The 21,584-nt window shown below is 52.4% G+C and overlaps 1 protein-coding gene across 2 annotated transcripts in view; it reads left to right on the top strand.

Moving 5' to 3' along the window:
• The window catches only part of ZNF423 (zinc finger protein 423), a 331,572-nt gene that overhangs the window by 55,946 nt on the left and 254,042 nt on the right, over positions 1-21,584 (top strand). The window contains exons 1-2 of one of the 2 annotated variants that reach the window (XM_049786056.1): positions 8,563-8,593; positions 8,878-8,937. Coding sequence is in view for 1 of the 2 variants with exons in the window: in XM_049786054.1 (XP_049642011.1) it covers positions 8,878-8,937 (60 nt within the window). In the remaining variant the exon portion in view is untranslated. Of the gene's footprint in view, positions 1-8,562; positions 8,594-8,877; positions 8,938-21,584 lie in introns of those variants that run through there. The other variant, XM_049786054.1, reaches the window with a different exon arrangement.

The raw sequence follows: 21,584 nt of genomic DNA, 5'->3' as shown, positions 1-21,584 counted from the left end.
GGCTACCCAGCAGTGCTCAGGAGACTGTGTCCCCTCCCAGTGAACTTTGGACAATTCTACTGTGGTTGAGTGTGAGGTTTGAGGAGGTGGTGGCACTTGGGCCCTGCACTATGGGGAGTTATGGGCCCCTCAAGACTGCCTCTCTAGCGCCCCCAGAACTATGTGAGGTTGTTGAATAAACCAGCTTGTGCCTGAGCCCCTGGCTTTTAGGACTTAACCTAGGATTCTCCAGAGGTCTGGGAGGTAATGTAGCACAGGAGGTGCTTTCTAACAGCCACTTCGGCTGTAACTCTGGCTCAAACCTCTGGCCCCACATACTTTCCCTGAGCACCACCAGGGGACACTCCTGAGCACAGAGCACTGCCTGGTAGACCCAGTCTGCACCCAAATAAATAAATATAGAAGGATTATCTGATATTACTTGGCTAGTGCTCTGGAGAATGGGGGGTGCCAGGGACTGAGACCAGGCTCCCCTGGGAGTGTTCAAAGCTGCTGTCATTACTTTTAGGGCTCTCACACTTGTTTGCACTATCAGCCGTCTTCTAGAGTTATGGGTTGCTGTGAGCTATTGTGGTATAGTGTGAGGCGATATGAGTGGTGTGGGCAGTGTGAGGCCATGTGTAGTGGCATGGAGTGGGGTGGGTTGGGTTGTGCAGGTGGTGTGGGGTAACCCTGGGCCAAATTTCCAGTCTCCTGAACTTTGATCAACACAGAAAGATGATTCTTTTAAAGCCAGAGTCCATGACAGGTAGTTCAGGGAGCTTCTGGCTCTGCCTCCTGGCCTGGTCCAGTCTAGGTCCCCGGAACCCACCCCCCCCCATTCTCTTGAGAATTTGGGTTGAAAGCTGAGGTGCTGCACTGAGCCTGCACCTTGTACCGTGGCTCAGGCCTGTGGGTATTGCATGTGTCTGTTGGAATGTTAATCCTGCAGAGTGGCAGCACCTTACTTCTGGAGCCCCCACTCACATTTGCCTGGACCTCATCTTGCGGTTCTTTGAGTGTCCCCAGGAGCCTGTGTGCTTGGGAACACACCAATTTCGAAGTGTATGTAGGTCCCTGGGATAGTCCCGTCCACTTCTGTGTCTCTCATGCTACTGTGGGCAAGAAGGGTGAGGCCAGTGGCCAGCTATGTTTTGCCTAGGCTTCTCTACCTCTGACTTTCTTCTTTGAACCTTTTGTTCTTCTGGGGTGTGGAACAACAAAGCTCAGGGCCCCCTTACACAAGCAGTGGAGTCAGGCACAAATCCTTTCCTGTCCTGGGGTGCTTGTCTGTTTAAGGGTCAATGTGGCCTTCTCAGGGTTCCTCGGCTGGTGGTGCCCAGCACAGTGCATGCATCACTTGGATGGCAGCTTGGATGGGGCAGCTTGGATGGGGCTCTGTTCTGAGTTCCCAGCGGGTGTTAGGGTCCTAATTTCCTGGGGGCAACTTCTGACCTTGTGGAGGGCACCTGCAAAGGAACCTCAGGTTGGTCAGTGCCCTCAGCTTGTCTCTACCCCTCTAGCTGCTCATTGCCCATTTTATGGTCTCTGAGGTTCAGGGCACTGGGGTCCCCCAGCTGCCTTTGGACCCCTTCTCTATGCCCCAAAGAGCTTTTTCTATCCACTGGGATTCTCGTTCCCTTTGTGTGCGATGGAGCTGTGAAGGCGTGGTGTCAGCCATCAGCTGAGGAACTCTCCAGAAAGTGTCCTGATGTTGAGGGCTTTGCGGGAGCAGGAAGGGGATCTGCCTCTGCAGTGGGGAGAGGCAGGCAGAGAAGGCAGCTGGACACCCAGCGCTGGCTGCTTTGGCTTTGAGCTAGAGCCACATTGAAATGATCTCTGGCCTTGGAGACCTAGAGCTGAGACCCCAGGTCTGGCTTCAGGACCAAGCAATCTGCTCCTCCTGGCCTCATTTTCTCACTAAGAAGAGGGAGTTGTTTGGACTCTGAGGGAGCTGGTGGGGCTGCTGCCCCTCCTCAGAACCTGGTTTTCGGGGGACTGGCCCTTGTTCTGGCCCAGATCCTCTCAAGTTGAAGCTTGCTACTGTGTAGGAGAGAGAGAGAGGGGAGGAGAGAGAGAGAGAGAGAGAGAGAGAGAGAGAGAGAGAGAGAGAGAGAGAGAGAGAGAGAGAGAGAGAGAGAGAGAGAGAGAGAGCAGTGTATGCAGTTAGATGTACTCATTGTCTGAGTGCAGTATGTAGTATGTAGTATGTGTGAATACAGTGTTGGTTTTTTTTTTTTTGTTTTTGTTTTTTTTGTTTTTGTTTTTGGGTCACACCCAGCTGCACTCAGGGGTTACTCCTAGCTCTATGCTCAGAAATTGCTCCTGGCGGGGCCGGGAAGGTGGCGCTAGAGGTAAGGTGTCTGCCTTGCAAGCGCTAGCGTAGGACAGACCGTGGTTCGATCCCCCAGCGTCCCATATGGTCTCCCCAAGCCAGGGGCGATTTCTGAGCTCATAGCCAGGAGTAACCCCTGAGCGTCAAACGGGTGTGGCCCAAAATCCAAAAAAAAAAAAAAAAAAAAAAAAGAAATTGCTCCTGGCATGCTCAGGGGATCATATGGGATGCTGGGATTCGAACCACCGACCTTCTGCATGAAAGGCAAATGCCTTACCTCTATGCTATCTCTCCGGCCCCGAGTACAGTGTTCCTGTGCAGATGTGTGTGCAGTGTCAGAGCCTCTAAGCATGCTCAGTCTAGGTGCATGTGGAGTGCATGAATGTAAGTCCACTGTGTAGATGTATGCATGCAGAATGTGCCGTAAGTACAGTGTCGTGTTAGTGCAATGTGTGTAGAGCGTGCACGTGAGTGCAGTGAATGTATGGTGAGTGCAGTGTGCATGCAGTGGACACATTGCATGGGAGCAGTGTGTGTACAGTTTGGAGTGCACTGCGTGGATGCAGTGTGTAGGTGCAGCATGCATATATCGTGGGGGTACAGTGTATGCGTTGTGTAGAGTGTAGAGTATAAGTGCAGTGCGCTGTGCTTAGAGTGTGTGGGTCCAGTGTGTGTAGGGATTGTGACTGTGCAGGGTGTGATGTGAGGTTTGGGAGACCAGGCGGGATAGGGAGACGAGCAGATCTCTGAGCTTGGCAATGGCCCCTTGATGCTTCACTTGATGCTCAACTGATACTCCATCCGTGCAGTATGGCGGTGGCTGGACGGCTTCAGTGTTGAAGATCTCCAGTTCTTGCCAGGTCCTCTGTCAGCTGGGGGCCCTGAGAGGGAGCATGGCCCCACCCCTCAGCACTCGGCTCTCCCACCCGGACAGACAGCAAGTTTGCGGCAGTCAGCCAGGAGCCAAGACAGAGGGGGCAGCTTGAATTAGCCCAGTAATGCGAGCCGGCCTTGGTGGCGCGCTCTGTGGAGCTAAGTGCTTTGCGCATATCATCTCATTTAGCCCCTCCAGCCTCTGGGGAGATGGGTACTGAGACCCCACTTCCTGGAGAGGAGACTGAAGGTCATAGAGGACCAAGCACTTGGCCCAGGTTGAATGGCTTGTAAAGGGGAGCCCTGGAGGATGCTCCTAGGGACCCCTATTTCAAACCCCACTCCCCAGCCCCTGAATAGTGTTGTTTCTCTGCAAATTATTCTTAATTTCCTCCTTCCTTCTGCAAAACACATCCTGGGGGCTTCTAGGGCTCACCTTCCCTTTGATCATGACCACCCTTCTGAGCTCTAGGCTTGCTCCTGGTTGGCCTCTTGTCTTCCCTGCTCTGTAGGTAGCTCAGCTAGGAGACCAGAGCAGACGGCCATGCACCAGCTCTTGGCACCAGCCCCGCCAGATGGGGGATGGTAGAGCACTGTAGTAGGGAGGATGATTTCAAGGTGAAGCTTCTATAATCAGCACTGAGGAGAGAGGGAAGCAGCCAGAATTTTCAGAAGTCTTGAAGGTACGCGTGATGTGAAGACCCCGATGGGCTTCTGATTACTTGAGTGTCCTGTCATGGCCCTGCTCAAGATCCTATGCTGCTGTGGTGGTTGCTTAAACACAGATATACCAGAAGGGGCACACTGGAAGGTAGACACCTGAAGGGCCATATTGGAAGTATGCTCCTGAAAGATCATACTGGAAGCCACCTTGTGCTAAACCAGAGGTGCTGGAGAATCTAGACCTTCCAAGAGGGCTGGAGGATTCCTCCGTGGGTGCCCTCGAATGAAGGAGAGCCACGCTCACATCCTGCCCTTATAGCGATGAGTCTGTTCAGTTCCCAGCAGGTGGATTCAGTAGAGAACCAAGCACCTGGTTTGGGCTGGAATCCTTGCACCCTCCACCTTGGTGGTCTCAGTTTCTTGCTAGCATGTGGGCCTTGAGCAGTTTAGAGGGAACTAAACTTTTTTTTTTTTTTGGTTTTTGGGTCACACCCGGCATCACTTAGGGGTTACTCCTGGCTCTTTGCTCAGAAATCACCCATGGCAGGCACGGGGGACCATATGGGATACCGGGATTCGAACCACCGTCCTTCTGCATGAAAGGCAAACGCCTTACCTCCAAGCTATCTCTCCGGCCCTGGAACTAAACTTTTTTGTGAGGTCTCCTCTCTCACTTCCCATCTCCTCAGCTGCAGTACAGCAGGCAGCTTGGTGCTCACAAGTGTCTGCACTTTTTTTTTTTTTTTTTTTGGTTTTTGGTCCACACCCGGTGGTGCTCAGGGGTTACTCCTGGCAGGCACGGGGGACCATATGGGACACCAGGATTCAAATCAACCACCTTTGGTCCTGGATCGGCTGCTTGCAAGGCAAACACCGCTGTGCTATCTCTCCGGGCCCATGTGTCTGCACTTGACTGTCATTTGCACCTGAGAAGGCCACACACTCATCTCTCAGCACCTTTGTCTGAGTGAGAAGAAAGCTCAGCCTTGCTTTTGCATAGGGTAGTTAGTGCCTTTCTTTCTGGATAGTCACAGCCCTATGCCTGGACAGTGCAGCTTGGTGAGAAGATGGGACAAATTTTGGGTATCCATATTTGCCTCTGTGGGGCCCCTAGTGCAGTTCACAACCTATGCAGCTGTACTTTCTGGTCATCTCTGCCTTGTCCTTACTCTTCCTCCCTGAGGTTGTTGTCTTCCATGTCTTGTACAGCAGTGGTTTTCTGCTTCATGATGACAGTTGGATATCAGTATCTTTGTCTTTCCTAGGCTCTGGGATAGTATGGGAGTGGGTTGCATTTCCAAGGATGAGTTTGCAGTCAGGTGGTCACATGCCTCTTGCTATCTTCTCAAGAACAGTAGGTTTTCCAGGCATGTCTATCAACCAGGGTCTGAGGGCAGAACGATTGCTGGGTCCAAAGGTTGCTGAGACCTGGGAGTATTAGGGTGAGGCTCTGAGACCTGACAGCACCAGGGGGGGCTGCTGAGACTGGGAGCACCAGGATGGGGCTGCTGAGGAGACTCCAGTGTATTAAAGTGTCCCTCCATGAGAACTGGTCCTGGAGTTAGCTCCATGTGCGGAGCACATATTTGTATGCTGAAGGCCCTGGTTCCAGGGCCACATGGTTGTCTGGGCACCAGTAGGAGTGATCCCCAGCACTAAGCTGAGAGTAGCCTCCAAACACTGCAGGCTGAGGCCTACAGAAAAAACACCCAAATCAAATCAAATCCAGCCTTTGGTTTCTGATCTTTTGGACCCTTTCCCCAAAAATTGCCTTTCTTTCTGCATCTGTCCAGAAGCTTATGTCCAGGGTCTCTAAGATCCTGGAAGTCAGGCTGGGTTGCAGGCCCCGTGTGGATCTTTGAAGCCGGACTGCACTTCTCCAGTCCTGTATGGCTATGACACCCTTGCAGCTTGCTTGCCTCTGCCCTAACTTCTCTGCTCCCCAGTCCTGCCTGATCCACCCCCTTCCCTACCCAGGCCTCAGCTTGCCTTGCTTCTGGGCCAGGTTCTAGGCCCCGTTTCCAGTCTTCCAGTCCCCTCCCCTCCATTACCTTCTGCAGCAGCGCCAGCTCCTGGGTCCTCTTAGACGTGTTCAGGGGAGTTCTGGGGACCAGGAGCCTGTGGTCTAGAGAAGACCACACACACACACACACACACACACACACACACACACACACACACACACACACACACACACACACCTATTGGCTCCTCGTGCTTCAGGAAGATACTGATGGTGGTATTGCCGTAGCACTGGAGGGCAGCATTAGGACCCAGGCAAGGGGGTGCCATGGCCTTCATGGAGGTTCCAAGAAGGCTTAGGTGCTCCAACGGGTAGAGCGGGGACTTGTGATGCTGGCAGTTGTGGAAAGGTGTCTTCCTATGCCACTGTTCTGTCTGGCACAGCCCCTCATGGTGCTGGCTGACCATTGAGACAATGGTCCTGCCAGTGCTGTGGAAAGGGGTCGGCTCCTTCTTAGGGGACCAAGGTGTATCTTGGAAAGGGAAGAGCCAGCTGGGACTCAGCCAAGTCCAGTGGCTTTACCAGGCAAGAGGGTGTCTCCTGGTTCTGGGGTAGGGCCTTGTGTTTTTGATTCTCAGGGCACATGGGTCACAGATGTGTCCTAGGACACCTTGATGAGCTTTAGGGACCCAGAAACCTTGTTGAAGGAGTTCCACAAAATGACAACCACAAAATGCAAGCTGATAGCAAAAAAGCCATTGTGTCTTTGTGTAGAGCTGCTGTGTGGTGCAGGCAACAGTAGATAGAAGGTGAAGGGGACGAGGTGGATGAGGCTGTTACAAGTGTTTCTCTGTGCTCAGCACCTGTGGCTGGGAGCATTGGCTGCCTGTGTTCAGAAGCTAGAGGCATCTCAGTGAGTCAGCCCTGTCCTGATTTATATTTGCAAAGCTGCATCATGGACAGCCCACCCCAGCTGCAGTGAGCAATTTAAGTAAACAATAGATTTGATCTCAGTCTTGGTTGCTTCTGCATTTCCTTGACTTGGTTCTGAGTCTTTTCGTTCAGGATGCAGTCTTGGAAAAGAGAGAATGAGGTGTCCTCTTGGTTTTGATTTTTCTGAGAGTTAAAAGAAAACAGGTGTGGAAGGCATGTGGGACCAGGACTCATGGAGACAGGGCCAGCATTGAGCCCATCTGCAGGCTGATTCCAGTAGGCAGCCTCCTCGACCTTCACTCCCAACTGCTCTTTTTTTAGTTGAGACCAAAACTATCTTGTACTTAGCTAGTTGCAACTGGGTGGGCTTTCCAAGATGCAGTTTTACAAATTTGAATCAGTCCTGCAACTCAGAGCCAGAATGATCTCTTTTTTTTTTTTTTTTTTTTTTTTTTTGGTTTTTTGGGCCACACCCGTTTGACGCTCAGGGGTTACTCCTGGCTATGTGCTCAGAAATCGCCCCTGGCATGGGGGGACCATATGGGACGCCGGGGGATCGAACCGCGGTCCTTCCTTGGCTAGCGCTTGCAAGGCAGACACCTTACCTCCAGCGCCACCTACCCGGCCCCAGCCAGAATGATCTCTAAGTATGAAATTAGAGAACCAAGCCAGAGTGAAGTCACTTAAGCTCAGGGTGAGACAGCTAGACACAGGCAGTTGTGCTTTGAACCTAGGATGTGAGCCACAAGCCAGTCCACTGGCTCCTCTCTCAGTGCTCTGAAACTGGACCCTGCATTTCGGGGGCCAGATGGGATGGCTGAGGTCCTTTATGCACTTGAATATATCTGCAGCAGTCTTGAGACATTGTCCAGCTTCTGCTCCCCACCTCATTTTGACCTAGACCCCCAAGGCTTGATTTTCTGAGCATCTGTGGTGGTTGGGGAGAGAGGCCGCCTGCAAAGCCTGCAAAGCCAGTGGGCACCAACACGGCACAGCCAGAGACGTTGTGGAGAAGTGGGTGCCCCCGTAACTCAGACCGTGTGGAGAAATGGGCGGTGCTTTCCTGCACATGTGCGGAACTCCAGAGCCTGTTAAATCTGAAAAATACTACGTGTGCACATTTTTTGGCTTAAACAGAGTTCCATTTACAAAGTCCATAACCCCAGCTTTAATATTATTACATGCCCCAGACTGGGATTAATTCCAGGGACGAGAGCTTTATTATACGTATAGAGTTTCTCCTGTGTTCTGGTGCAGGGCCTCTGTCTCCACCAGCCTGGCCTCACAGGCTGACTCCTGAGCTGGTGGACATGCCCCAGCCTGGCTGTAGTCATGCGTCAGTGGAGTGAAATGGCTAGTAGCCATAGAGGGCTGGCATCATTGCTCAGCCCCTGGTCACTGTGTATGCAAAGGTCTGCTGGGGATTTGGTCTCAGTGTGGGAAGCAGTGCCCCCTGCCTCAGCGACCTCGATGCCTGGCCTTGTTCACTTCTTGGGGTAACTGAGGGCGCCTTTAGATCTTGGGAGTGGTCTGAGGGGTGCTCCGTGAGTAGATCAGCTGCCCAATGAGGGAGACTCCTGTGCCCACAGTGACTATGCCTCCACCGGAAAGTGTTTCTAGCTGGCAGATGCAGGTTTGCGCGGGAGGGCAGGAGTGGCTTCTGCTGGGCTGGCTGTGGCTGCTAAAGTCTGCATGGTGCATGGTGTGGGGTGGGTGAGCCTAAGTGATGTGGGTTCTCTGTGAATCCTGTTGTATCATGATCAGCCCACAGTGCTGTGTAGTAGTAAAGGCTTCCATGCAGGCCTTTTCTCTTCATCCCAACAAGGTTACTATACGGCTTCTCACAGGTATTTCTTATTCGGTGCCCCCTAACCTGTGTTTCTTGTTTGATTTTTTGGGGGGGGGGGCACATCTCTGGTACTCAGGGCTTATTCCTGGCTCTGCGCTCAGGGATCCCTCTTAGCAGGGCTGGAGAAGCAACTATATGGGATGTCAGGGATCCAACTCAGGTGGGCTGTATGAAAGGCTAGCACTTTACTATGTAACCCACTGTACTGTCTCTCCAGCCCCCCCCCCCCATCTTTTTTTCTGGCTTCAATGCTTATAGGCTCATTTCTGTTCTCTCTTTCAGTCGAAGAGGGGGAGGCCTCGGACTTCTCGCTGGCCTGGGACTCTTCCGTGACAGCATCAGGTGAGTGTCCAGGGGCTAGTGGGAGAGGTGCTGGGTGTCCTGGGGCTGTGGAAATCCTATTTCCCGTGTCATGTTCCTGCCTGAGTTCAGACTGTCCTGTGCAACGTGGCTTTTTTTTTTTTTATCAGTTCCATCTGGACAATAAAATCTATTACATATGGAAACCAATACAGTCCCATTTCTCTTGGGGGCCACATTTCCTTTTTGTGGGCACAGTTGGAGGGGCCACCAGCCTTTGACGCTTCTGTAATGGACGTCACTGCAAATTCAATCCAGTCTAATTGAAAAAAAAAACAAAGCCACTTTTAACAGGCAGTTTAAGCTCCAGTGGGAATGAGATGCCTCCAGGTCTCTTCCAGGTGGGTTTCCTTGGCCAGGCTGTGGCTGACCCGAGGCTCAGGCTGCAGAGTATGTGACCATGGCAGGGAGATGAAGAGAACTAGGAAGCCAGGACTTGGTATTCAGCTCTGGTCCTTCCTGTCTAGCTCCTCTGCACCTCAGATCCCCACGCAGCAGAACAGGTGGGCAAGTGAGGTTATTTTTTTTTGGTGAAAGTCGAACAGTTTGAAATTTAAGTAATCATGCCATGGATCTTGGGGTTGGCAATAGTGGGCCCTAGGCACTCTTGACTGGCCTCACTCTCCTGTTCATGCTCCCTCAGGTCGGCAACTCTCCTAACAAGGCCTGGCCTCTCCTTGTCTCTGATACAGGATCTTCACCTCTAGATTTAGGTTCTTGGGGACTCTGAGCCAGTCCAGTCTCAGAGACTGTAGCCAAGGGAATTGTTGAGTCTGACCACTTCTTGGCATTTTGGCCAAGATCAAGAGTAGAATCATTGAGTCTACTCAACTCCCTCCCATTTTGAAGTAAAACTATTTTATTTAGAGATTTTGAGGACGGTGTTTGGGAGAGAGCACACAGGCTTCTCCAGAGGCAGGAGTCGAGAGTGCACATTTCAGGGCCACCCTGAAGAATGTAGAGGCACAGAACCTTTTTTCTTTTAGGTATGGAAACTGAGGCCTGAAGAAAGGTTGTTTGGTATGGCTGGTGTGAAGAGAACAGTGCTTTTAGTATCTGTGATATTCACCTTCTTCATCTCTGACTTTACAGACATTTGTGGTTTAAGATGATGTGAGATTACTGAGTCTACCAGTAGGAGTAACGGGGTGTGGTGCTTCCTGATGGGGTGTGGGGGCCTTGAACTCTGGGAAATGCAGGCTGAGAGTAGGCAGGTGGGAAGAGAAAACTAGCCTTGGACTTTCTGTTCTAGTGCTCTTTCCAAAATGTACAGTCGCTGCTTGGTGAGCCCAGAGAGTCTAGGTTACCTCATTGTTGGTTAGGTTGGGCACTGTCCTGTTTGCTGTGCCAGTCTTTGGTGTCTGGCGCTCCTTGCCTTATCTCAAGGCTTAGTAAGGGTCCTCAAATTCTCCCAAGAAACAGGAGCTAACTACTAGCCGGTTAGGGCATGGGGAACATGGGGTATGGACAGAGCCACTAAGCTCTGTTCCTAGACCTAGGATTCATCCAGGTGTTTGCTAAGATGTAGACTTGTCAGCAGCCTGTGAAATGGACTCCACTGTGTACCTGGAACCAGAAAACTCTCCTCTTGATTCTTCCCAGGCACCTATCTCTAACTGCTTTCCCAGTGAGGCCAGAGGTTCTGAGGATGGGGTACATGGTGATGATCAAGGGGGTGGGAAGCCCAGGTGCCCAGGTACCCTGAATTTCTCTCCCAGGTTTCCTAAGGTGAGGCTGAGGGCATATGTAGAGCCCTTGAGGTCAGTCCTTCAGTGCCATCATGGAAGGGCTAACCTTGGATCACTCTGGGATGCTTGGCAGCAGGTGAGGGTGTGGTATGCATCAGTACCCAGCCCTGAGCAGAGCTTGCTGCCCCCAAGTGCAGGAAGAAGGGTGGCCGCCTTGGGCATCCTCCCAAGGGACAGGGACACTCAGCCCCCAAGTCAGCTCTGCCCTGCTGCTCCGGAACATCACGCCTGGGTTCTCCATGGCCCTTAGTGGAGTTTGTTTCCTTTGGCCCATTTCTGATGAATTTTTCACAGGGCATGCCTGTGATAAATCTTCCTTCCTAGTTTTGTTGGGCTTGGCTTGGGTTGTTGAGTCAGCTGAGTCCCCTGAGCCTGACTGTGGAGGTGGCGTGAATCCTGGGTTGCAGGACAGAATCTGTTTGGGAGACAGCCCTGGAGGCTACATTTATCGACTATATTTATCGAGCATGCACTTGGTAGGAGCCAGGCATGGAGCAAACATTTTGCAGCCATGTTGCATCTCAGCTCCACGGCAGCTTGGGACACTTTCCAGCAGCGATTCCTGAATGTCTCTGTGGGCTGGTTTGGGGTGCATTTGTCTGGGGGAGCACGGGGCTGAAGGCCAGGGTGAAACTGCTCTAGTAGAATGCTTTTCATTAAGCTGAGAAACGACACTTGGCTGCTTTGGAGAGTGGGGCAGGTGCCAGGAAAAAAGGCCTGGAGGGGTGCAGGGACTGAACCCTGCCCCACCCCCCAGTTTGCAGTGGGAGCTCTGTACTTCTTCTGGGAGCCTTGAGAAGATTTCTGGAGCACCCAGGTGGGTTACAGGGAATCTTGGACAAGAGGCCTACAGGGTAAGGTGAGCAGGGTTGGTTGTGAGTGTTTTACTGGGAGGATAGGGAGCTTGGTTTCTGGGGACCTGGACACTCTGAGTTGTGAGCTGTTTCTTGTGCTGCCCAACTGTTAGCCCAGTGCCCGAATGTACTAGAAGACCCAGAAAGGAGAAGTGGTCGCCCTCAGCATCCCCTGCCATGAGGATCCCCTGGCTAATGACCCCATGAATAGCCCCAACTATGAGCTGGGCATGGCTATGAAGGAGATTCCGGTGTGGCCTGGCCTGGTAGGAGCCAGCGACCAGCTCACAGTAGTTTCCTCTGGCCTGGCCCTGCTATAAACTAGGGATGTGTTTGTCCACTTTTTGGGGACTTGCATTTGGAGTGTGGGTAACTTGTAGGGGTGGGATTCTGAATAGTTTTCTATTACATCCTGAACTTTTTTTTTTTTTTTGGTTGTCTTTTTGTTTTGTTTTGTTTTGGGGCCACACCCAACAGTGCTCAGGGCTTACTCTTGGCTCTATTTAGGAATCACTTGAGGTGATGGGGGAAATTTTTTTGGGGGGGTCAAACCCCAGGTCTGCTGTGTACAAAGCAAGTACCTTATCCACTTATCCCTCAGGGCCCAGTATCTGCATCCTTCTTATCTATAACTTGGGGATGAGAGGTTAGTACTTCAGAATCAAGTAGGTTATGCTGAGAATCTTATCATTTCTGACTTCTAAAGCATACCCCGCTTTTCTTCCCTTTCTGTTCTCACTATTTCAGTGAGAGGAGTCCTTTTGGGGGGTAATGGGGGGGGGCTCTCTGTTGTGTTTCTAGAGGCCCAAGCAACAAAGCTGCCTGCTGATGGGGAGACTGTGAGGTGCACAGAGTGTGCTGGGCGCACCATCCCCAAGCAGGGGTTTTCTTCATTTTTGAGACAAAGACCAGGGATATCTCTGAGAACATGCTGACCATGCAGCACATTTGTGGATGACTTCTGAAGACTTCATGAAAGACTCTGACCTCATCTCCTGCCTCACACCTGTCAGGCCAAGGTCAAGAATTTCCTTGGAAGCAGTCTGGCTCCCACACTATGCTGGGTGGCAGCATGGCCCAGGATTGCCAATACTTTTGAGTTCTTTTTTAAAAAAGAGGCTAGAAAATTGGGTTTTCAGGTGAAATTATTAGATTAGGAAGAGTTCCTATCTTTGACGGGAGGGATGGGATGGGGTGATACATTTTTGGCTCAGGGTTTACTTAGAGTTTACTCCTGACTCTGTGCTTAGGGATCACTCCTTGCATTGCTGGGGGACCATCTGGGATGCTGGGGATGGAACCCTGGTTAGCTGTGTGCAAGGCAAACCCCCTCCCTCCCTGTTGCACTGTCGTTCGGGCCCCAAGGTGCCCCAATATTGGTGTCAACTGTGGTGCAGCCCCCTATGTCTGATCAAACACTAGTGTGGAGTGCTGGCAATCCTTGGTTTCATGGCGTCTGTTGAGGAAGCACCTGGCTTCCTACCTGCTTACTGGCCATGGTGGTGCCATGGTGCTCCTGAGGCTGTTATTCCTCTGGAGCTCGCTTGCCTCACCATCAAGCTGTGTCTTGCTCTGGAGAGCTCAGATTTCTGAAAATCCAAAGAAGGTCTCTACAGGCTGCTTTCCACCTGGCCCTCGACAGAGGTGCCACTGACCGAGTGTCCCCTCTCCCCCCAGCCTGTGTTCGTACCTTTCTGTCCATCCCCCAACTTCTTCTTCCCATTTGTTTTTGTGAGTGACAGGTCTGGTGAGCCCTGCAGCGGAGTGTCAGGAGCCCCCCAGCAGACTGAACTTCATAGCCCTGGTCCTTGGGGTTGAGTTGGGAGCCATCATACCTGTTTTCTTTGTTGAGATCGTGACGATCAACCAGTCTCATGGAACCACGCACCTCTCTGGCCTGGTTTGGACACATTAGGCTTCCTTCTGGCATGGCTGTGCCAGGCATGTTCTTCTCCATGCATAATGTCCATGCCTGGACTGGTGAAGGGAGGAAATCTCTTCTCTCAGCTGTGAGCACAGCCCCACAACCTGTGGCCTGGGGGTACTCAGAGCTCCAATCTCCATAGTGGGGCAGGTCTCAGAGTCCTGCTTCAGGGAACCAGCTATGTCTCAGAGCCCCTCCTTCTTCTATGCCCTTTTCCTGCTGTGCTCACAGGTGAGAGTGGGTAGACCAGGCTTTGGCACAGTCTGCTGGCCTGAATGTCACACCTGACCTCTGTGTAGAGCTGTCGGGGATCGCTGGGATGGGAGTTTCATTGTAGGGGGACCCGAGGCTCGGTGAAGGGGCTCCTTCCTGGCACAGTCATTTCTTACCTTCTGGGGCTCTGTGCATCAGGCCCTATTGGGATTCACACTGGACCCCTTGGTCTCCCACTGCTGCCCTGCCATGAGCCCACCTGGTATTAGGCTGGGGACACGTAATGGCTGAGACTGGTGTTAGGGCCCCAGGTGGAGATCTGCTCAGGGCAGGGACAAGAAAGCTTTTGGGGGTGGGGTGTCCTGTGGAAGAGAGAGGGGGTATTCTATATCCCTGCTCATTGCTCAGGTGGCAGTGTGTGCCCGCCATGGTCCCTTAGGTCAAGTTTTGGCATTTAATGAGGATAAAAGCATGCAGGAAGGAGATGGGTGCCTGGGTTCTCTGTGCAGACTGACTTGCCCTTCTGCACACCCTACTGCACCACGGGTGTCTTCTCAGTGTTTTCACAGAAGCCTCACCATCACCTATTCTCACCTCTATGTGCCTGCCGTGTGCTTTTCTGACCCTTCCTGGCACTCCCAAATAGGAATAAACTTACACATGCTAGGACTGGAGGATGTGGCGGCCTTTGTACAACTCCCATTGGCCTTGCTCTGTGGAAATGAACCCTGTTTTCCTCCCAATTTCATCAATGTTTTTGTGGGATAGATATTCATTTCTCCTGGACTGCCTCCCCCATCAGACAGAACTGCCCTCCTGACAGGACTACCCTTTCTTTTTCTTTTTTTTTTTTTTTTTTTGTGTGTGTTTTTTGGGTCACACCCGGCAGTCCTCAGGGGTTATTCCTAGCTCCATGCTCAGAAATTGCTCCTGGCAGGCACGGGGGACCATATTGGACGCCGGGATTCGAACCGATGACCTTCTGCATGAAAGGCAAATGCCTTACCTCCATGCTATCTCTCCGACCCCAGGACTACCCTTTCTTGTCAGATAGGACTGCCCTCCTCCATCACACACAACTCCTCTCCCCCATCAGTCATGAACGCTATCCCCCAGGACTGCTTTTCTCTCAGGACTCCAGGAGAAATGTCCTGACATCTCTCCTTCTTTGGGGTTTGTCTTGGAGGTTCTATCACCTCACTTCTTAAATGCCAGTTGAGAGACCACCCTTGCTCCCTATCTCCTCTGCCGGGCCCATCACCCTGAACTCTAGCCTGAGTGGCTTGAGGTCCCTGTACTCATATATCTCTGCCTGGTTCTTCCTACCATGACACTGTACCCCCTGGCGATAGAAGCTGTCCAGGCACCCCTTGGTCCCCAGCGGGCTTGGCTGGTGGTATCTGACTCCTGTGTTGAACCTTCAGCCCTAGTCATGTCCTCGAGAAGGACCAGGGGATCATTGTTAAATAGCAGAAAAGTCCTGAGTAGATGTAAAATTTCTTAGCATCTTATGAAATGCGTTTTTATATGGGCCCAGCTGGGGAATTTCTCATTAGCTCGGCTGGGGTGTCTGTGGGGAGTTGAGCTGAGTGGAGCCAGGCAGGCTGGGTAGGAAGCCGCAGTGGCCCTGAGCTCACCAGGGGAGCGTGGCAGGCATGCGCCGGCTGGTCTGCTCCGAGGACCCCAGCCAGGCCGGCCCGACTGTGCCTTTGTTTGAGCTGCGTCCCTGCACTTGAGGCCTCAGAAACCTTCAGGTGGCGACTGGAGCTGAGGGGGCCACTCTGTTTCCATGGTGAGCTGCCACGAGGTGGGGCGCCTGCCCACGTGCACATGGGCGTCTGCCCGCGAGTGTGTCAGAGAGTGCGTGCTGGGAGCTGTGGCCCTGACTTAGCCCCTCTTCAGCCTGCTGTGCAGCAGCAAGGGGGCAGTGGCACATCCTGCCTGCCCCTTGCTCTGGCCTGGACCAGCCAGAAGGCCTTGCTGGGTCCTTCCTGTGTGGGGTCTGCTGTGTACTCGCAGGTGCAGAATCTAGACATGGGTTTATACGTGAGTGCCATGTGGTGCACACACATGTGTGGAGACCAGGAATGCCTGTGCACATGTGTGCAGGGTCATGGGTGTTTGTGTATGTGGTGACACATGTGAGCTCAGTCTAGGTATGCATGTGCTGTAGGGTGCACATGTGTGTAGAGTCCAGGCATGCACATGCTCATGGATCCTGTGTGATATACATGTGTTCAGAGTCCTGGCATCTGGGTGCCATGTTGTACACATGTGTAGAACCCTGACACTCATGTGCTTGCCATGGGATACACATATACTTGCAAATGTACGTCCATGCATGTACCGCGTGTAGAATACATGTGCAGACAGACATCTAGGCATGAGATGCTTTATAGTGTGCACACAGAGGTATGCATGTGCACATACATGTCTGCGAGCTGGTTTCCTCAACCAGCGCTGGCACTTGCCTGGTTCCTGCAGCCCAGAGCACAGTCGGGGCTCTCGTCATAACCTTGCTCTCTGTGGTCACCTGCTCACAGCCCTGCTGCTCTGGGCTCCTCACCCAGCATGTCTGGTATCTTACTTGTCCTTTCTAGGATGTCTGTAATGAGGTCTGTAGTGCAGGAATGGCTGGCTCTGTTTGCTCCTGGGACAGGGAGTCTGCAGTGTGGCTTCCCAAAGGCCTGAGGACCTCGGAAGAATGTGAGTTCTGTGGTGACTTGAGCCTGGCTGGAACCAGGCCTCAGCAGGGCAAGGGTATGGTGTAGGGGTGTATATGGGGTGAATGTGGGTTTAGGGGTGGGTGGGTGTTGATGTAAGTGTGAGTATTTGGGTGTAGGGTTGGATGTGTGTAGGGGTGGGTAAGGATATGGCTGTAAGGGTGAGTAGGATGTAGAGGTGGGTGTAGGATTGAGCATAGGGTTGGGTGGGAGTGGGGTGGATACGTCTGTGTGGTGAATATGGCCTTGGGATGGGGTGCTATTGACATTGCGCCTCTCGCTGGGGGGCCTTCTTATATTACCAGCCTTGTGCTCTGCATTGCTCCAGAATCAAGTTGGTCCCCCTTGGTAAAATGCAGATTCCGACTCAGCTGCTCTGAATGCCAGAGTCTTCTCTTTCCTTTATTGCTCTAGTGATGACCAGGAGGGGAGCCTGCAGACACATGATTGTGGGGCTCGCATGTTTGGCCACAGTGCTTGCAGGGATGGGGTTGCACTCACCTGGCTGTGTACAGAAACCCCTGTTGTGGCTTTGGTGCCAGCATCCCAGATACAGAGATGCCATGATTGTGCTTGATGCACAGAGATGGGCTTTGGGGCCTCACACTTCCACGACAGGCCCAAGATTCTATACTTCAAACTTGTTGCCCCATAATATGAAGGGAGAGAATAGCCCTTAGGTCTCCACATGGCCTTTGTTTTTTCTGTGCCCACTGCTTGTAGAGTCTCTCTTTCAGAGTCCTAGATGACACCTCTAGGAAGCACACCATGATAGCCCGCCCATTCTTGTGCCTTCTGCTAAGCCCTGAGCCTCTCAGCTGCCTGCCTTCTGTTTGCTATGATGTTCCCTCTGTGCCTGATCTTGGGATGATCTACTCCTCCCCAGGCTGTGCTCAAGCTCCACCCCCATTGTTCCCCACATTCACCTCACCTCAGTTAGTAACAGGTAGGGCAGACCTTTGCCTGTTTGTGTTTGATCTCTTACCAGCGGCAGTGCAGACTCAGATTTTTGTTCACTTTAAATGTAACAACTGGCTGGGTTCTAGGTGCAGCTACTTATCGGCTGTTACCTGTATTAAGACACTTAACCTCTTTGTGCTCCCATTCCCTCATCTGACCTGGTGATGACTCCCTCATTCCCGAGGCCATTGTGAGGCTTCAGGAGGGAATCTGTGGGGCTGCCTGAACCCCTGTGGTGTGCTGCATTTTTGTTCCTTTGTTTTGTTTGGGAGGGCGCTGCTCCCATTTGATGGTTAGGGGTCACACCCAGTTGTGCTGAGGTACCATAAAGTGATGGAGATCGGACCTGGTTTTATGTGTGCACATGCCCTGAGCCATGCCTTGGCCTCGCAGTCTTTCTTTTTGTGCCATTGACACCCAGCTTGGGGAGGATTCTTAGCTCTGAGCTGGCTCTACAGGCCTAGGAGAGGAGGCTTTGCTCGACTTGCATGGACAGGCTGAAAGCTATATGCTTTGTGCCTGTGTGAGGAGGGTCCTGCACTGTCCTCGCTCTTACTTGGTAGACTGCTGTCCCAAGAGAAGGCTAAGGGGTGCACTCACTCCCTCTGGCTCCATGCCTCGAGTGCTGCCATGTCAGTGTTAAGTGACCAGGCTCAGCCTATGATGCTGCCTGTCTGGTTTTAGCTTCCTCAGTGGACCCAGCTCCTGGGCTATCAGCCAGTTGGCTGCTTTTGACAGGAGGCTGTCACCTGGGCTAATACTCTCTTAAAGCCCCGGAGCACGCAGGCAGTGTGGTGTGCGTGTGTCATGCACATACATGTGGACACACAGTCCACATGTGGAGGGGTGGGCCTGATTAGTCATATCTGCTAGAAAGGTAATATTTCACCCACACAATCCCCTTCTTTGTATAGTTGATTGCTCTAGACCAGTTCTGGATGGATCCCTGCCCCAACTTTCTCTCTCACACGTGTCACTCAGCTCCTGCTCAAGAATCATTCAGAAACCCTCTCAGGTATCACTTAGACACCCCAACAAGTGCCCCAAGAATCACTTAACCCCCCAAGTATCACTCAGGTACCCACTATTACTCAGTGTCCCCCCAATTTCACTTAATTCACTCAGTACCTCAAAGTATCATACAAACCCCCAAGTATCACTTAGTGCCCCCGGTTTACTTAATGTCCCCTTTAGTGTCATTCGGTGCTCCCTAAGTATAGTTCCACCCCCCAAGTATCACACAGGGCCCACCCAAGTATCACTCTGTGATGAACCCACATTCTTTAACTCAGACAGAAACGATCCCTTCTTGCACCCGAGGTGTGTACTGGGGCAGGTGCTGCTTATTAGGGAGCTTGGCTTTAACTGTTTTCATGCTGCAGCGAGAAGATGGGGCAGATCCTGGGAGGACTGGGAGGACAGGGAGGACAGGGAGTACTGCACTGCTCAGTCCCACTCACCCTGCAGGAGAAGTGGGTGCGGGGTTGGGTACTGTTTTCACTCAGCAGCTAGGTGTCCTTACAGCCATTTGTAACTCGCAAACATAGTCTCCTCAATGGGCCAGAGGATAGCATAATGGGTAGGGCACTTGCCTTGCAAGGTAATGACCAGGGTTCTGTCCTCAGCACTCCTTGTGGCCAGATGGTCTCACAGCATCATCTGAAGTGATTCTTGAGCTTAGAGCCAGGAGAAACCTGAGTACAACCAGTGTGGCCTCAAAACAAAACAAATAAACAAAGAGAACCTTCAAGAGTTACCTGGTGCCACCCCTGGGCTGCATGCCTGGTACCCACTTAATGCATCTAATACCATGTGGTCCTGTGTTTCATCCTTCCCAACACACAGGAGAGCAACAGATACTGATGCTGACACTGAGGGACTGGCTTGTGGGTTCCAGAGCAAGGTTGGCTCTTGGTTTCTTGCTGGTTTTTGGGCCATCTTGGGAACTGCTGCCTAGAGTAGGACAGGACTAGGCCTTGCTGGGGACTGAACCCAGGCCTCTCTCATGCACAGAATGTGCTCAGCCCTCCAAGCACTCTCCCTGGTCCTCAGTGGGTTTTGCCTGGGTTGAGGAGCCCCTCTCTGGAATTCTCTGGAACTCTGTTCACAGGCCTTAATGGAGAGAATGATCCTGAGTGAGGATATACTAAGAACCCTAATGAGGTCATGCTAGTTACATGGCCTATGAGAGGCTCCAGGTCTGTCTGCATCTCTGCTGGGTAGTGTGTGAACTTAGAGCACATACACACTGGCTCTACACTAGCACATGTATGCTATGCTCACATGGCTTCCCGTTGGGTCCACCAGCACACATGGCCATCTGTACTCACATAGTTTGTGTGTGCAGATGGACACATAGCACACACAGGGCACATGACACACATGTGCCCTCCCAACTCAGTGATTCTCGATGACGGGCTCCCAGTGGGCAGTTTCCATCATATTCAGGTTCCTCCTTGTCCGCATTCTTTCTTCATCTATTGTTGTCCCTGGTCCTTAGATGGTCGTTCCTTCCAAAGATCCAGCCTTTGCTGGACCCAGGGCTGGCAGGCCGGTATAGGCACAGCCCCAGGGGCCATCTGTCGGTTTTGCCTGCAGGCCTGGCCCACATGCGCCCCCACCCCCACCTTGGACGAGACTTCATTTTCTACTGCACCTGCCGCTTTAAGAGCCCAGGGCCCTGGTGGGCCAGTCCCCAGGGTGGGGCTGGGGGAGGCTGGACAGCTGCGGGTGGGGGAAGCTTTGTGAGCTCCAGTAATCTGGGGAAACTGAAACAAAGGCCGACAATGGCCTCTTCCCCCCCTGGGCGGCCTCGAGCTGGGCTGCCTGGGCGGCCTCTGGGGGCCCCTGTTATTTCCTGTGCTGGCTGCAGGGGCTCCTGGCCAGCCACAAATGGGCAGGAAGTGGGGCAGGGCATCTCCTCCCCACCCGCTGGGCTGGCCCTTCCAGGCCAGAGTAGCCGCTTCTGTGATGGGGCCCTGCCTGCCTGCCCTGCTGTGCGCACTCTGGGGCCTGTCCCGCATGGGAAAGCCAAGTTGGGCGCCCCCACCTGCTTCCCTCTCTGCAGCTGGTGTTTGTCTCCCACTAGAGCCGAGGATGAGGGGACAATGAGTATCGGATTAGCTTGCACTTAATTTGTGCTAGAAGTTTGCATTTTGTATTGGGGTTTAGGTTAGAATTAGGATCTGGGAGCCCCAAGGTGGCCAGAATGGGGATTTGGAAGCACCAGGCTTTATTCTGTTTCACCATCTCTTTGCTCATCAGCTCATTCTGAGGTGTCTGTCCTTCTGCACAAGCATGGGAGCCCAGTCCTATAAGCTGTGAATTGTGGGGGTTCTCATCTCTTTCCTCATGAGTAAGGTGGGGCTCAGACCTCCCCCAAATGGTGAAAAAATTGATTATGGCACAGCCTCAGGAAAGGGTTGCTGTGTAGCTTCCTGGCAGCCTGGCCAAAGGGGAATCGGGATGGAGGTGCATAGCCACCCCCTGGGTTGGGTGTATTTGATTGGGGACATGGAAGTGCTTTCCCTGGCATGGACTACTGAGGAATTTAACTGTCCAGACCTCATTGGTCACCTAGCAAGTCACAGGCACTGTGTCAGGAACAGCCTGGTACAAAGCACAGAAACATCTTTCTGGGATTCTTTCTTAAATAGGCCCAGACAAAGAGGTGCTCAGGACCCAAATACCCATGGCCATGCCGCTCCTTGCAGGGCAGCTCAGAGAGTGGGGCGAAAAGGCCCCTCAGTGAGATGCTGCTGGCTCCAGTTACTCTTAAGTGCCTGGTTAAAGGCTGTCACATGGTTCCTTTAATGCACCACCCAGTAGCCTGCTAAGCTCCTGCCTTCAAACTTTTGCATTGATTTATTTTTGTTTTTGTTTTTATTTTAGGGCCACACCCTGTGATGCTCAGGGGTTACTCCTGGTTCTATTCTCAGAGATCACTCCTGGTGGTTCTGGTGATCAGATAGGGTATTGGGAATTGAACCCAGGTTGGGTGCATGGGGGGCAGATGCCTATCGCTCTGGCCCCTGCCTGGACTTTGTTTCCCCTTTTTTGTTGTCATTTTGTTGTCTATTTCGTTGTCATGATTTCCAGGATTGGGAGCTGGTCATAATGAGCCAGAGTCACATTTACTGTGGTGTGAGGCCCGACTGCCCACCTATCCCCAAGTTTGTCTTCCCTTCCCACAACTCACTTTGGAAAC

Source organism: Suncus etruscus, chromosome 14 (assembly GCF_024139225.1).
Source record: "Suncus etruscus isolate mSunEtr1 chromosome 14, mSunEtr1.pri.cur, whole genome shotgun sequence".
NCBI lineage: Eukaryota > Metazoa > Chordata > Mammalia > Eulipotyphla > Soricidae > Suncus > Suncus etruscus.
Note: the sequence above shows the minus strand (reverse complement) of the source record. Positions and strands in the feature narration are given on the sequence as shown.